The 18,321-nt window shown below is 36.3% G+C and overlaps 1 protein-coding gene across 2 annotated transcripts in view; it reads right to left on the bottom strand.

The window, feature by feature from the left end:
• The window catches only part of ASXL3 (ASXL transcriptional regulator 3), a 171,261-nt gene that overhangs the window by 123,767 nt on the left and 29,173 nt on the right, over positions 1–18,321 (bottom strand). The window contains exon 2 of one of the 2 annotated variants that reach the window (XM_070275616.1): positions 13,474–13,556. In XM_070275616.1, coding sequence (XP_070131717.1) covers positions 13,474–13,556 — 83 coding nt within the window. Of the gene's footprint in view, positions 1–13,469; positions 13,557–18,321 lie in introns of both variants that reach the window. The other variant, XM_070275614.1, reaches the window with a different exon arrangement.

Genomic DNA, 18,321 nt, shown 5'->3' with positions numbered 1-18,321 from the left:
GCTAGGACTCAAATTTCTATTCACTCAATCAGAAAATATCACAAGCCTATTATATGAAGGGCACCATGGGGAAGAGAGGGATCAATGAGACATGAACTCTACTATTAAGGAAATTGCAGTCCCGTTATAAGAAGAAAAAATTTGAGGGAGTTTATTAGATACTACAATAAAGGAACACACACATTATGTTATATTGGAATAGCAAAGATAAAATGATGAATTAAAAGTAAGAGTTAAAGAATTCTTCACTGAAGAGGTGGTAAATGACATTTGAAATGGGCTTTGGAAGTGCGTGGAGGACAAGAAATGGTGAAGGTCATTACAGGCTGAGGAGAGTCAGACAGACTTGAAAATATATGGAACGTCTGCATAAAGTCAAGCATATAGGTAATTTTTTTTCAAATGTCAAACATGATAGTACATATTTTACTTAAATCAAGCCCAAGCCTGAGATTTAATTTTAAAATAGATACAGCAGAGGCTGGTAGTTGTTCCCCAATAACTATCTTTCTCTACAGTTAGGACTCCCACATTTTAGCTGTGAACATGCATCCTGCAATAGACTATATTCAACAGAATTATGTATCTGGAATTATGTATCTGCCTAGGGGGACATGGGGAAAACTGATGCACTCAACTTTCAGAACAAATCCACAAGGGGATTGCGTGTGACCCTTCTTCCAGCTGTTGCTTAAAACATGGATTTGGTGGCGAGCCATGTTAGACCATGGCAATGAGGACAAAATCCTAAGGATAACAGAGCAACAAGACAGAAGGACCTCGGTTCCCTGGATAGCCTGATGTAGCAAAATTATCTCAGCATTCCTGGGACCATATACCTTTAGACTGTCATGTGAGAAATGAACTTTAATTTAACCACTTATTTTGAGACTCTCTCATATCCATTCAAACTTACACACTAGCTTATACAAATAGGCTCTGCTATAAAGTAAACACAAGTTAAAAGTAATTTCTTGGATCCCAATTCTCAAAACCTAAGAAAAATAATCTGAAAATATTTAAATTATTTGTGAAGGGTTTAACGTAATTAGCTATAAACTGTAATAGGCTTTCAAATCTATTTTTAAATTTAACAACCCAAGGCAGTGGAAAGGTCAGAGATCAATATTATATTGTAAGTGAAGAATAAGACATATCATAAATTCATTTTAAAAAAATATTTGATACCTCCAAAATATATTAGGTTTAACCTCATTTAACCTATAAAATAATCATTACATAATTTCATACTGCATTGATATACTAAAGATCCATTTATAAAGAAAATTCAAATGAGTTATTAACGCCAGAAAAAAGAATCAATAAATGAAAACTCGATTTTTGCTATAAGTTCACCTTAGTTGACAATGTTTTCATTTACCCGTTGGACTTCTCAGACCACTCAATTTTATTGTGACTACATAAATATTTAATTTCTATCCATTTTATTTTTTTATAGAGAACGGAGAAAAATTTAGTAAGTAAACATAAATATCACAATGTGAATAAAGAAACAGAGCGGGCTGTAAGAGTCCACAGGGAAAATCGAAAAGAGAACAATGGGTGCTGGATCCTGGTTTGCATGAAATTGTCTGCAGGCAAATCTATTTGCCCTTTTGTCATCCTCATATTAGAGGCATTCCAAAGAATAACTGGAATAAGCGTGCTCAATAACATGATCTAAGGCACTGTGCCTTACTGAGCTCACTGGCTCTCTACCTTGGCCCACAGAGGCAGGAACGTAAGGTAGCCACAACCCCGTCCCCTGGTCTCATTGTTCTCCTTTGGGCAAGGTCTTAATGAAAGCAAGGAGCCTATGAGGCCAGAATCGAAAACTTCAGATCAACATTTGAAGTATAAATTCTTATACAATCTCTTTTGCACCCCGGACTCCTGCCAACAGTGTTACAAATGTGTACTGGAGGCAAATAAAATCAGGTAATAGAGGGTGACCGGATCAATGAAAACCCATCACTTCAGGAAAATCAATTGAAAGACATGTCCCTTCTAACAGTACCTCAGAATAGAAGATTTATCTTCTTTTCTTTATACGGTCTGGCCTTCACTCACTATGGGGCTTTTGCACATTCTTCTCAAATTCTGAATGATCAGCCTCTTCTAAGTTTCAAGGTGAGTCAGACATTTACTAGTTCTATTATGGTGGACAACTCATCTTCTCTAAGCTTTAGTTTACTGATCTGTAAAATAAAAGTTTAAGACTATATGACCTGCAAAGTCCTTACCAGAAACAAAATGTTATAATTCTGAGTTAAACTTCATTCACGTCTTAGATTACATCCTAACGTAGCAGAGGCTGCTCTGAATGCCCTGTTTTAAGGAAGCTTGCTTTCAAATAAATTCCCAAAAGCATGGCTTAAAGTTGGGATGGTAATACAACAGTAAATGGCCCCTGTGTAAACCAGTCCTGACTTTACCAAAGGGTGTAACTCCTCAACTATTAGGAATTATTCAGCCCACTACTCTCTTATCACAAGAAGCACTTCTAACAAACCTAGAAATTGCCTGGGTGATCAGGTAGGTGAAAACTGAGTAAGGGAAAAACTAGATTTAAAACTTAGATACTTATCTACTGCTACACAAAATACTACAGACACTATTTCACAATTCCTCATCACTCTCTTATGAGAAAAGATAAGAATGTACCACTGTATCTAATATACAAACATTTATAAAACTTTGACAGTTAAAAGTTATAAGTAGCTGACTGAAAAGGATGGTGTTTAAAAATAGTCAATTAAATAATAAAGTCTTATTTTAAAAATCAACATTTCCAATATTAAGGATGGATAAAAGAATTGAGCAGCCAAAACTGTTCTAATTCTAAATAATACTTTTTGTGTTCCTGATTCAGCACTTTGCATCTTGGGATGGAGGTGTGGGGGAATTCCAAAATGATCTTTGCTAATCCTAACCCTTAAGAATTTAAGATTTGAGCCATTCATTAGACTATCCCACTAGCAATAACTTGTTTTAACAATTCTTCATGAAGGCCATTTTTCTCTATCTAACAACCAGCAGATTACCTTCAATAAACACAAATTAAGCAACAAATTTAAAAATAATCATTGTACAAATTGTTGTATTTCATGCAAACACACTAGAGAAGAACTTGGTCAGGAATTCAGGCTAGGCACAGTGGTCTGAAGGAGAACATGCTCTCCCTGGAAGTTTTACGTATGCCTTTTGTAAAAACAAAAATGTATAGGAAAGAGTAGTGCTTTTATACCTCCCAGTGGGAGTATGATTGACAGATGAGATGAGGATGGATGGATAAGTGGTCATGATACAGATTACCAGTAACAATAAAGAATCTCTGATTGTTCTCTGCTTAAGAAAATTTCTTAAAGACTGCAGTTTTGCTGCTTCTGAAACTATACTCACTTATTCATTTGGGCCTCCTTTTCATCTCCTAGATGCATCTCTTAAAAGGAGAACAATGTTAATAACTTAGCCTCCCCTTCTTCCACATAAGCATGGTTTAGTCATCCCATCCATTTGCATTCAGTTGTTTCACAAGCATAGTAACTGCCACCTTCTAAAATTGCCTTCTGGATTATCTACATTCTGTTAGCAAATATGCTTCAATTGGTCACAGCCAGTTTCCCAGAAACAAAAGTTTCAATCTACCAGGCCCAAATCAACAACAAAACGGTGAGAGTCCTATGAAGTCCTTGGTTCTCCCATTACCGTGGGATGTTTCCCACTCTCACATTATCTTCTAAAACAAACAGTACGAAGTCACATTTCAAATGTGTTGCTGCTGTCCATAAGCCTAAATCTTTGCTTAAAAGTCATCCTTCTCATATTGGACAAGTATAACAGATAAAGTTTATCTCAGGTTTTGCATCCCCACATCTAAATGGGTTACGGAAATGTTTTTTCCACCCCTCAACACTATTTACAATTAGGCTATAAACTGAAAGAGTCTCAACATACCTATGTACAAGCTAGACTTTAATCTCAGTGAGTAATATATAAGACATCTGATAATTAGAAAAGCTGTGTGGTAGTAGAGTATTTACCTAATAGAATCATATAACCAATACTTTTTTTAACCAAAATTTTATTAGGCTCAGGCTACAAGTATTTTAAAAGGTTAAGTGCAGTAGGTTCTGTATCAGATGTGAAATCCCAGGTTTGTCACTTGCTGGCTGGATGAACTTTCTTAAGTTACTTAATGTCATCTGCCTCAGTTTCTCTATCAGTAAAGTGGGAAATATAATAATATTAATCCTCCTCAAAGGTATTTTTTTTTAAGGTAATTCATGTAAAGTCCTTAGTACTGGGCCTAATAAAAGTAAATGACCAAAAAACATTAGGCAGTCTTTTCATCATCAGTCTCCTACTCATCGATTTTCTTGACATACTACATAAAGCATAGTATCTTGGCATTCTGTTAAACAAATTAATGAATACAAAAATGGGAGTTCATTACTTCAATGAGCTTATATTTGGGATGTAAAGACAACCCTTCTTGACATGTTTGAATATCATACATTTTATTAAGAATTCAAGAGAGACTTTAGAAATTCCTAATTTAAAATGTTTTTCAAATAAAAATATAAAATGATTGTGCATTAGGCTAAATACATGCTTCACAGAAGAGAGGTTGGAAGACCTAACTAAATGGTCTGGGACCATACTGTTAAATCCTCAAAAGCAGGGACTACATTTTATTCACCTATTAATCCAGCAACTTCTGCAGTCTCAAGAACATAGCACGTGCTTAATAAATGTTAATGGAATGAATACAGCCTTAAAGTTTCCATAAAACCCCCAGGACCTTACACAGTGAGCAGAGTAGGCATTTAATAGGTATTTAATTGATTAACTCCATGTTATGATATCTACTTTTCCACAACTTTATTTTCATTTCCCTGATGTCCTCTAATTTGACTGCTTTGCACCTGGCAAGGCTTTGCACCTACACACCTGAGTACTGTGAACCTGGCTAGAAGATGACTGCCAACAGACTGATGAGAGAGGGGAGCCCAAACACGAACCATGCACAGAACCTAGAACAGGCTTAACTTAAAGGAAAAAAAATAGTTAATAGAAATCAACTGAATTTCAGACAGAATCCCAGTCCACATTACCAATTTGATTCTGCATAGGCATCTCAGGAGGTGTGGGATAAATAGTCCTTAATTGTCCTGAGAGAACGAAGACTTATTCTTAGGAATTATGCACTGTAGCTTTTAGAAAACTTGGCTTAACAAAATGTCATAATTTTTATTCCTCTGAAAACAAATCAACTATAAAAAGAAGTCTCCTTGTCAGCATATCAACTGTTTTGCATTTGAATTATGATGTCAAGTTCAAAACAACAAAGCAAAACTGAAATCATTTAGGCATGTGGCAATTAAGAGTACAAGCAATGAAATGAAGAGATAAAGAGAAAAACACCACTTAGAAAAATATTAAATAAAATCACTGCAGTTAAATGCCTATTCCTCCCCAAAGATTTTCACCTGCATAGGATACTTAGAAAGACTCACATACAATGTAATTTTATATCCATTTCGGCTTCTATTTCTGCACTGAAATATTTATAGAGTGCTCAGTATTTCTGGAGTAAATTATACCTAAACCTTGATAAAGCTGAAATCACCTAAATTACCTTTTTTGTTCAATTATTTGGAAGAATGGAGAAAGCAAGCTTGACAGAATAAAAAGATGTATTAAGGAATGGCCATTTCATAGCTCTAATTGCACACCTTAGTGAATATTGATGCCTGAGGGTTATATGCAGTCACCACAGCTATTTTTACCAAAGGCTTCAAATAAAATCCAAATCAATTTACGTTATGTGAATATACACATTATATTTGAACATGAAACTTAAGCCAAGCATTCTATTGGCTTATATGTAAGGAATAACATAAGAAAACACATTTTAGGAGTATGTAAAAACAGAAACACAGTACAGTGTTAAGTATATTGTTATGAATATCTTCCAATTGAATCAGATATTCAAAATTCTACAAACATTCTTATGGCATGCTATGAATTCTGGAAATGTAAAGTTCCATATTCTGAATCACCAGTTATGAAGTGAATTTTTGTGGACCCCCAAATTCATGCGTTGAAGCCCTACCCCCAGTGTGGCTGTATTTGGAGATGGGATCTCTAAGAAAGTGACTAAGGTTGAATGACATGATAAAGATGGGGCCTTGATCTGACAATAGTAGTGTCCTTATAAGAAGAGACATCAGTGAGCTCACTCTGTCTGCACACACACCCCCAGGAAAGGCCACATAGCAAGAAGGTGGCAGTCTCCAAGCCAGGAAGAGAGGCCTCACCAGAAACTGACCCTGCCAGACCCTGATCTGGGACTTCTAGCCTCCAAGACTGTGAGAAAATAAATTTCTACTGTTTAAGCCATCCAGTCTATGGTGTTTTGTTATGGCAGCCCGAGCAGACTAAGCCAGTCACTATGAATGTGAGTTCAATCTGGGAACCAGGATGAGTTCTGTTCCAAATCTATTACGCAGTGTGCAGCATTCTATCTGAAAAGTGCTTCCTCCCCATTCAGCAATCCAATCTTATGGCCTCTTATGGGACAATGTGATGATTGCCAGAAGTGCATGCAAGTGTGTGCAGACGTGCACACACACACACACACACAACACAGTTCATGAATGCCTCGTGGGGCTCTACTTCTAATTTCCAAATCTTGAAAAGATAATGGGGAAAGTTCACAGCAGAATGCAAGTGGTCAGCAGTGGCTGTAAGATCAGATGCTTGCCTGGAAAGGCTGAACCACCACCCAAGTCCCGCTTGATTAGGGTTGTCCTAAGGAGTTGGAACCTGACCTTGTAGCGTTAACGATTCACACAATTATTTTTTAATTCAGGAAATGCTTCCACAGTAATATATAATCTTATCATCCTCCTGAGGAATTATTTCAATCACTTTCTCACTATAAAAAAGTAACTTTAAGAAGAAAGTTTAATTTATGACAGATTACAGTTATTTTTAAACAATTAGTGATATCCACATGTAAATTATGGATTCTTATTTAACCAGTTTTATACCATTTAAAACTAAATAATTATGCATAAAAAAACACACAATGCCCACAAACAACATTTTAAGTGATGTATTTTTGGAAGAACCAAACTTATATTAAAATGACCAGATAAGAAATTCAAAATCTCATGTAAACGTAAAGTATAATGCACACTTTCATCATTCATATCATAAAGAGTACCTTATCAGAACATCATGCATTTATTCAGATACTATGTGACTAGGAAAAAAGTACCATACTCGATTTCATCTAATTATCAACAAATATACACCTGACAACATGTTTTGATTCATAGTTTACTAGACATAATATAGTCTCTAGAATATTTTGGATCATCAGTTAAGAAATGCTACTATATGGGGTCAGCCCAGTGGCATAGTGGTGAAGTTCACGTGCTCTGCCTTGGTGGCCCGGGGTTTGCAGGTTCAGATCCTAGGCACGCACCTAGCACCATTCATCAAGCCACGCTGTGGTGGCATCCCACATCAAGTGGAGGAAGACAAGCATGGATGTTAGCTCAGCAAGAATCTTCCTCAAGCAAAAAGAGAAAGACTGGCAAAAGATGTTAGCTCAGGGCCAATCTTCCTCATAAAAACAAAATCAAACAAACAAAACAAGAAATGCTACTATAAATTGTAGTGTTTGTTTGAGGAAAAAAATGGATTTATAAAGAAGGATACCAGGTTTAAAGAGACCAGATGAGAAGATATTGCATTAACCTAGTTAAGAAACTACAAGTGCAAAGAATGAATGGCAAAGAGTGGGGATACTAAGAAAGAAAGATATACTTAGGAAGTAGATCTAACACTACCCAAGAACCAGTTGGCCATGGGATGGGAGAAGAGAGTTAGCAATGACTCTGATTGAGATTCCTAATCTGAGTAATAACAACAAGTAAAATTTTATGTCAATTAAGAGATAAATTATTCTAAAGGCTTGCTTACCCTCACTCATGTACACACACCCATTGACGCACATAAATATATACAGATTGCCCTATATTTCTGTTTAATAACACCATAGTCTCATTTATCCCTCTCTAAGTAGCTGACTGTGCACACCATTTATACAAGGAGAGAATTAGATGTTAGCAAATGGCAGGGATGACACTGTGAGTTAACACTGTAATTCTAAAGTGCCCCAACAAAAAAAACTAGACCACCATTTCAGTATGAAAGGAAAAATGCCAACATGGAGTCTGGAGATAAGAATTGATTTTGCAGTAGAAATTATTTGTGTTTCTTTCTTATCTCTAGACAAAACATTTCAGCAGCTAGAAAGAATCATCTCCTATAGCACTAATTAGAAACGTAAATCTCACCAAGAGAAATGCCAAGAAATTGCATTGTTTGTCACTATGCATGGTAATAGAATTTTCTGACATTTTATCCCCCTAGAAAAATACATCTTTAACAAACCACAGTACAAAGTGAAGATCCTAATTTCAGCATATCATAACAGAGACTGCAAAACAAAAAACATGCACAACCTTAAGACAGGTAGCTAAAAACAAATTTATTCTAAGAATTATGAGCGGGAATAAAAAGTCCTCATTGATACCAGAATAATTACAAAATCTCACATTGTCAAGTCAATGTTCCACGTTGCAAAATCAAAAATATGTCCACATTCTGAGTAACACTAAACACAACAGAGGGTGTTTATAAACCTTTTCACCTGTCCCTACTGTGATATGTAATTATAAGCCGCTGTTCTGTAAATGGTTGATGAAATCTAACACAGATTGTTTTTTTTAAGTAAAGCATCCATAATATCGTAAAAAAATGTACCTCATAAATATTGCCCTGCCTCCAATCCGAGAGAGGGTTTTTTTATTGCTTTATGTGGGGGTTTCTTGTCTTTAAATTATGACAGCCTTGTCTTCATTAGAAAATTATTTACCTATTATCAAATAATATGAAAAGTATATCATGGTTCATGCTGCATTAATGACAGGTATCTTGTAATAATAATGGCCAGCACATAAGAAATTATCCCTCACTGATGAAAAGCTGTTCTGCTCTTGCTAGGTAAGTTTGGCAAGGCTCACTCCTTGACCTTGCCATCCTTGGATGTGTCACTGTAACAGAGCACCCATTTCTTTAGAAGCATCACTTTAAAAGTTACATGAGCAGAGAAAAACATATCCTCAGGCACCAAAAATCCCTCAGTCCTCTTTGTAAAGGAATCATAACTTCTGAATAAGCAAACCAAAAACAGAAAAGCAGAATTAGGACAACTTGAAAAGTCATCCAAACCAACACGGTAACTGTAGTTACTCCTCTTTATCTATGAACTTATTTTTAATTACTGCAGACAAGACCATATTCTACAGTAGCACCATTAACTCCCTGAGGAAGAGGGAATGTTTAATCAAGGCGTCCAAACAGGCACATTCAATATCCATCCACAAAAGCAGTAGACTGGAATATGCACATTCCTATCCCCTCCATACAAGCAACATGGCTGTTTGACTGCATCTAAGATTTTGATTATCCAAAAAGCATTCCAAACTACGATGTCCTATCAATTGCTGACAACGCATAAACAAACACAAAGGAAAAGAAGCCTGAAAACATTCAGAATCAGTAAAATTAGTGTGTAGATGGACCAGAATAAAAGTACATTGAGAAAATCATCTATGCTATTATATAGAAGGGAATTGAAACTTACCAAATACATTTTCATTAAAAAACACAATTCTAGGAAATCATGCTATGATCATACTATTAATTTTTTTCAACAAAAAACGTATGTTCTGACAACTTACTATATTCATATGCAATTTTTAAAATACATGGAAAGTACTTATTTCAGTCTGGGTTTTTGAAATAGGATTTAATCATACACTACACATGCCATCAATAACATGAAGAAGATACACAGAACATGAGACAGAAAAGTGGTCCTCTTTTTATCATGTCTATATAAAAAGTATGTAATTTAAAGCGTCACTTGAAAAGAGGAAAAGATAGCATAAAGTGTCAAGAGTTTCATCTCAATCAAATAAATTAACTATCACATATACTGAACACATTCAAATACTCACATTGGCTTTGTCAAAATTACTGGTGTATTTCCTTATTGTCAGTCAAGTTTAACCCAGCAGCACTTACAGTGTTTGAAAACAAGCAACCGCACAATAACCTTACTTGTTCACAGATCATTTACTGGAGACTATCAGCAATGCATATATTTAATGGTATGGCCACAAAACTGTTAGATTCCTTTTGATTCAAACAAACTACTGAATAGGATGAAAAATACAACATGTAACATTGAAAAGCTTCTAACTGTAAATGCAAGCCAAAGTCATCACTAAGTGCCAGCAAATTGACATCTTGAGAAAGAAGATTATTTACTCAACAAATAATTATTGAGTATCTGTTGAGTGCCAGGAGTGTTAGGTCTCCTGCCCATGAAGAACTCACAGACTGGTGGGGAAACGTCCAAGAGCAAAATTACAGCACAGGGAGGTAAACGCTCCAGGAGGTCTACCTGGCACACAGTACTGGACCCTCACGATACTTCAAACAAATGGTGTTCCTTTAAATCCAGATTCAGAATGATGATGGATAAAAACTCAACCTTCTCTTTCCTAGAAATGCTAGGTACCGTGGTGGGCTGCTCATGGGAGGACCGTTGACATGACCTCTCATCCACAGAGGAGGCCACCAAAGGGTTACGGCCACATTAGTAACTTTCACAACCGCTCCCCTGCATTTAATCAGGGCACATCACAAACCTGCACTTTAGAAAAACACATCATTAATAAATACCTAGAAATTAAACAGCTATGTTTGACCTTTTGATGAGGGAATTTCTAAATGTATCTTTACTTACGAAAAATAGATATAGTTACACTTCATCTACTCAGCTACTTCAAATATTTGGAAAACATTTAAGACCTTGGAAGGTAGCAAAATAGTACATTAAGTAGGCAAAATAAATGTCAGAACCTACTCCCTAAAACAACATACAAAACTTGTAGGAAAGCCCAAAACTCACTCAAAATCTACCTACTTTTATTTTAGAGCTGATTCTAATAAGCAAAATAGAATTAGAAAACAAGGGGAAAATGGTTATAGATAGACCAGCCAAAAGAGGTGACGGCTCATAGGAGGAAGGAGATTGAAAGAAACGTAGAGAGAAAGGAGAACAGAAAATGCACAGTCTGAGGCCTTTCATTGCAGAACTGATTTTAAGAATAGAATTTAAATAGAACTATGGTCTCTTTCTCTTCCTACTCCCTTTCCCATTCAACTTGTGCATTTCTTGCAGGTACTTTCAATATTACCGTACTGGTTCATCAGCATTCGTAACAATGAACGTTTCTTTTGCTTTACAGAAGGACACTAATGGCGAGGGTGTGGAGGGAGGGTTGTATTTAGAGGAACATGAGGTTATGTTTTCCATTTCAATGTTCTTTACTCTTCAAAGCTGTTTTATTTTTTGTTTTGTTAACTATGTCTGCTTAAAACCCTTTAATATACCATTCTGGGACGACCAGCATTTTGAAATATACGAAGTAATGCTTTTACAATAATAAGTATAATTAAAATGCTGTTCAGAGCCATGGTACAGGAATTTTATATCTCAAGGTACATAACAACTGACAGCAGCGTAGTCACTCCTGTGGAGAAGAATATCATAAGGAACAAATTTCAAATGTCTGCTTATAGGAGATGCTTTTTATGTCTGCGTTGGCAGATTCCTCTGGCACAAAGCCCACATTCGACAGGACTTGATATCCTTAGATTTTTACCCCTTCTCTTTTGGCTGTAGAACAAACATTTTCAGCGCTTTCTAAATGGCATAAATATTTTCAGGGTTTTTGATGGGCAACAAGGAGAAAATTAATTTCTAGGTGTCCCCATTTTGTTCCCTACCTCCTCACACTGACATTTGGCTTAGAAGAACAGACCTCTAACAGAGCTGATAGGCTCTGTCAGCAACTTTTCTCCCTACTGTTGCCTCCACTTTGTGGGGAAACAATTATTGCAAACACAGTGTAGTTACGTTATCTCAGGCAGAAAAAGCCTCCAAAATAGAGATGGAAATCTGAGCCTAGGAGTCCTATACCCCACAAAATTGTGATGTTCATGGATCGAACTTGCAAAAGATGCATTTTAAACAGCCAGAGGCCGATATCACCCACACTTTACAGTTACAGGAGTTATAGGTAATACGGATTTTTAGCAAAAGTTGGCCTCAGGAGGATATTCATTTCTCTCAGCAGTTCTATTTCAGTATCAATCAAAACATTTGAAAGGTAACTCAGCAGGTTGAATTGTCACCAACTTTCAACCGCTGTGTGCTCAATGGCTTGCAGGTAGACAACTTCACACAAAAAAAATTCACTCTATGTAACACAGATGATACATACACATATGACAACTCTATGGTTATTTTATCCTGTAGCAAACTTCTTTTTCTCTACTTGAGTAATATCATCAATATGGCCCTAAACTACTGACAAAAGCCAAAACCATAAAACTAATAAAGAAATAAAAATAAGGGATAATCATAGATAAACAAAATGTGGTATACCCATACAATGAAATATTATTAGGCAACAAAAAGGAATGAAGTACTGATTTATGCTGCAACATGGATGGACCTTGAAAACATTATGCTAAGTGAAAGAAGCCAGTCACAAAAGGACACATACTGTATAATTCCATTTATCTGAAATATTCAGAATAGGCAAATCCACAGACACGAAAAGTAAATTAGTGGTTTCAGGGGCTGGGGAGAGTAGGACATGGGGAGTGGCTGCTAATGGACATGGGATTTCATTCTAGGGTAATGAAAGTGTCCTAAAATTAGTGGTGATGATTGCACAACTCTATACTGAAAACCACTGAATTGTATACTTTCAAAGCGTGAATTTTATGGTGTATGAATCACATCTCAATAAAACTGTTATTTTTAAAAAAGGCTCAATAGCTGATTAATGATGCTCCAAGTAGAGGAGTTCTAAATATAAGAGGACTAAATTTTCAACCACATTCATTGGCACTTTAAATTTTATCAGAGTGAGCTCATCTTTATATCCTGGGATCTATTTATTAAGCCTGTAAAAGTGATTCTCTTTTGCTACTCACTCTCAGAAACACAATCTCCTCTTACAAGAAAGAGTAGGAGGAGTAACTCCGAGTGGCTAATTCACACAGTGCTGCTCTTTGTTAACAAAGTACGTTCTATACCAATCGATTCAAGGTAATTTATTAAGCCAACAGGCAGTTCCAAGGAAATTTTGGGTCATCCAAATATTTGGCAGTCACAAAAGAATTTCCAAGTAGTTACCTAATTCACAATCAACTACAACATCAAAATCTAGATACACCTATTGCTTTGCAATTAGTGGCAATTAATAATCAATAAAAATAGGAAATGTTATAAATATGAATACTGACCTTGTTTCTTTTAATCCTTCTTTCTGAATGACTTCCAATATCTGCTTCGCTGTCATTGGTGAGTTGGGGTGTTTTTCTAGTGCCTGAAAAATAAAAATAAACATAAGATTCATAGATTATTGCATGGAAGCATACAAAATGAAAATTGTATGAATCATGCAATGTTTCCTTAAAATTTTAAAGGGGAAGGGGCTGTTATATCAAAATAAGGTCTCATCACACAGCTCAGGTGTCCAAAATGAGAATGTAATTTTTTTTCTGGACATTTATGGCAACTTCTACAACATATAAAGGCCATTCTTCAGAAAATGTCACAAAGGCATACACACCAAAAAAAGAAATGTGAAACCTAAAAAAAAAGTTAATAAATATATATAATTTCCTTTATTAAAAATTGCTAGTATTTTAATGTTAAAGACATGTTTTCAGGCTGTTAAAATGTCTCCTAAATTTCCAGGACCTTGGAAACATGGAGCCTGAATACTACCCACAGCAAAGAACTAAGTGCTGATCAGAAGTAACCTCAGTGGGTTCATATTTTGATCAACCTCTTTTGTATTAAAAAAAGGAGAAAAAATAATCCTTCATGGCCAAAATGGAAAGAAGCATCCAGAAACCCAAGTAACTCCTTACAGTGTGTTTTCCAGTTCAGCTCAGTTTCCTTTCTTTTGCCTTTTCCAATTAATTTCAAGTAAACCCCTTCCTCTTCCCATTCAGCCCATCTCAGTTTTACAAACTGAGTCCCATTTTCTTTCTCTCCCCTTCTGTCCTACTTATTTTTGAGTGGAAGGGAGTTCTTTTAAGCCAAGAGTGGGGAATACATGGGACATCATTACTTCCACAGGCATTAGACCATCAGCCCTGGAAATCAAGTTCCTTTATTTATCCAGGGACTTAACTACACGGAGTGAAAGCAGTAAACAGGAATGCTCACCAACCTGGACTACAGGGACCACCTCTGGGTACAAGAAACATGTCTACACACATCTTCACAATGACTGCCTCCAAGGGTAGATGACACCTACTTAAAGATGCTGTACAGAAGCTCTTGCACAAGTCATGGCCCCATGAAACTTAAAGATTCTAGAGTTCTAATTTGTGATTATTTACTGGAAGGATCATAATTAATAAGAACTAACAGGGTCATTCTAAAACCTAAAAATTGAAAAGGCTCCTATATCTGCACAAAATAGCTCTGTCATCTCTACTATTATCAATGGCCAGATTTCAACGAGGCCACCAGCAAAGGTTCTGTTCATCAAGGTCCTCCAATGAGTTGTATACAGCCTGCCCCTCCTTACCATTAGGGCCACTTGCCTGTTCTCCCCTTTCCAGTTCCCAGAAAATTTTCTCCATTTTTCCAAGTCCAGGTCAGTCCTCTACTGTAGTTGGTAAATTCTTTAAAGAATATAGAAATCCGAGCTACACTAGAAAGAGGGTATGGCCACAAGCATGTCAATAGGAAAGAAGGAAAATCGTCCTTACAGAGGAGGAGACTGGAGAGCTTCACTGAAAACTGGGAAAGGGGGAAAAAAGAAACAGGCACAGCTGTATAGGGAAGAGGACTAAAGTGTAAAAACATTGGTTAAAAAAAGGCAAGAAGGAAACTACATAACAGAGCTGAAAAGGGGAAAGGATTAGATCACAAAGAAAGGAGGGAAAGAAATAGACATGAAAACAAAAAAGCTGACAATTTTTAAAATAAGAAGAACTATAAGTAGAACAGTGCATACTTATGAAGTACTGAAAGGAGATGCTGTGGTCACATGGACTATATATAGGGTGGGCAACATCCCAAATGACAGGAATGCTGGGGGCACTAATGGTCTCATAAAAGATATGGGCAGAAGGTCAATAGACACAGACATACACAAGTAAGCAAGCAAGGAAGAGGAAAACTGGCGGGGAGAGACACAGGGTGGCAGAAAGGGAGAGAGGGGAGAAGGGAGAGAGAGGAGGAAAATTGAGCTGAACTGGGAATGTCCAAAAGGCAAACTGATTATATCCAGAAAGGGCTGAAGAGGAAACTCCAGTGTACTGGGCAATGTTTTAAGGGAAATTTGGGTGCACTTGAAAGTGGGGTTACTCACTGTGGAGGATTCCCTGTTTCTCTTCCTGAGTACAGGCCCCTCAGCACACCTGGGCAGCTCCTCCCAGCAATTGAGAGAATTTGGATAGCCCTGTCCCCTTCTCTATGACATCACATCCTACTCTACAAAGGAAGTAAAAGTGCCAAGAATTACATCATGAAGTGGCTGAGAGGCAGGAAGAAATGATGAAGGCACACAAAACACCAGAAGCCACCCTCAGTTCCTGCAAGACAGAGAAAGGAGACAGAGAAGGAGAGGCTCCTGGGTGTGAACAAGCTTCGCTGAACTAGCTGTGTGAACATTAATAGAACAAAAGATAGGGAGAAATTACCTTCACAGAACAAAACATTGATACCATCAAAATCATGTGACACATGGCAGAGACACGAATCAGACTCGCAGGCAGGCATACCCAAACATTACGGAGGAAAGAAGCCACAGTCGGAGTGAAATGGCATCCTAGGCTCCTAGGCCCAAATGTTAGACGGAGGAACCACCCACTGCCCCAACAGTCTCTCAGCTCTGAAGTGCTATAGTTTCACATGTCCTGCAAAATTATACCTTCTGTATTACCCTTCTTGATATTTTCAAATTCAACTAGTCCTGGAACATGTTTCAGGGTTACATAATACTTATTTTGAAGGTAACACATTCCTCCAACTGTTTTCCAGCTTATACCTACCTCTTTAGAAACTGGGGCCAGTGACGCAATGCAGCAAGAAAGGGAGCAGTATTAGTCACAATTTTTAAGAGTATTTATCGTAATCTGATTTTTCTAGAAATAGGGCCAATAAATATTGCAGATAATCAAAACAGGTTCAAACTGGCTTGGGCCATAATCATGCAATTGTGACAAAATAGGAAATCCAGTTTTAAACTTTTCCATGGATGATAATTATTTGAAATAATTTTGCTTTCTGATAGCAAAACCTGGAAAAATGCAAACTCAGATCCACATTATAGAAAACAAAATGCACCCACAAGCCTACAACCAAGAATATCAACCACTTTTGTTTTCCTTCTAGTGTCTTCTATCCATACATATTATTTTTAAGATAATTATAATTATATAAAGTATTTATATATATTGTTAGCTGTCTTACTTTTCTCCATGTAACTGCCTCTTCAAAAGGAGCATCATAACCCTTCACTGAGGATAGGCATTTACGTTGTTTTAAAGATTCAATTAATAAAAATAAATTTCCAAAGACTATATTAAATGTAACATTCTTCAACTATTATTGAGTCAAAGTATGTGAGCTCTGTCATGTTTCTTGATACACTGCCAACTGTTTCCAGAAAGATTTTAACAATTTATACTCTCGCGAAGCAGAACGGAACCTGCCTCTCATCACAACTTTGCCAGTATCAAGCATTATCTGTTTAGCCAACTTAGTAGGTCAAATAAGTGGTAATTCATTGTTATTTTAATTATACTTCTGTAAATACTAATGAGGATAAAGATTTTTTCAAATTAATAACACAGGATATAACACTAGGGATATGTCTGTTTTTCTTAATGCATAAAAAGCTCTTTATACAGTAAGAATAATATTGTCTTGCATATTAATAATAGATATTTATTCCTTTTGTTGCTTATTTTCTGGATATTTTAGGGAGATGTGCAAAGTTTTGTTTTAACATGAACAACTCCATCAGATTTTTCCTTTGTGACTTCTACTGCTTTATGTTTAGAAACTTTTGTCCGGAGAATATACAAATATCTACAAATATTTCTTTCAAGTACTTTTTTTATTTTTATTTTTTTGCTGAGGAAGACTGTCCCTGAGCTAACATCTGTGCTGATCTTCCCCTATTTTGTATGTGGGTCACCACCACAGCATGGCTAATGAGTTGTGTAGGTCCATGCCTGGGATCCAAACCCAGGAACCCAGGCCGCCAAAGCAGAGTGCATCAAACTTAAACCACCATGGGCTGGCACCTGTTTTTAATTTTTAATCATCTGGAATTTATCTTTTTCCACCAAGGTGAAGCTTTAGCCCCCACCTCCTATTACAAAGTTTCCCCAACATAATTTGTTTCATAAGCCAGTCATCATTAGTGAGGCATCCTCTACCATATATTAATGTAAGGGCAACAAAAATTCTTTTGCATGTGAAACTAACATATAAATGTGGGAACTCAATACGTAAAATGCACAAAAGCAGAGTTGTTCTTGTTGAGGTGGAGATGAGAGAGCTCAGAGCCACCATACTCTAACGGCTAACGGCACTTCTGGGAATTTTCAGGGTCTCTGGAATCAACTGCAAACCACTGTCCTTGGGGCTGGTCCAGGAGTCCTGCTATGTTCCCCTGATCTTTCAATCAATTGCTGTGCCAGCATCACACTGTTTTAAATTGCTGTAATATTATAATACACTTCACTATCTGGATAGGACACTGCTCTCACTACTCCTTCTTAAATTTTTAATTGTTCATTTCTTTATATTTCCAGATGAAATTTAGATTGGAATTAAATGAGACATCTAATTAAATTTTTAAGAAATTTACACATATTGTTCCATGTGTTTAAGTTTTATTTTATAAATTGTAATAAGCTTTTTATTATTTTATATTTTTGGTTACAACTATGAATATACTTTTTCATATAATATTCTCACATTTTATTGCTAATACATATAAAAGCCATTGAATTGTGATAATTATTATCTATATGAACAGCTAGTTGAATTCTTAATAGTTCTCATAGTATAGAAGTACAGAATCATATTTTCTACAAATAATGTGAATTGTGTCT

This window comes from Equus caballus, chromosome 8 (assembly GCF_041296265.1).
Source record: "Equus caballus isolate H_3958 breed thoroughbred chromosome 8, TB-T2T, whole genome shotgun sequence".
Taxonomy (NCBI): domain Eukaryota; kingdom Metazoa; phylum Chordata; class Mammalia; order Perissodactyla; family Equidae; genus Equus; species Equus caballus.
The sequence above is the reverse complement of the archived record's forward strand: the minus strand, read 5'-3'. Positions and strand labels throughout refer to the sequence as shown.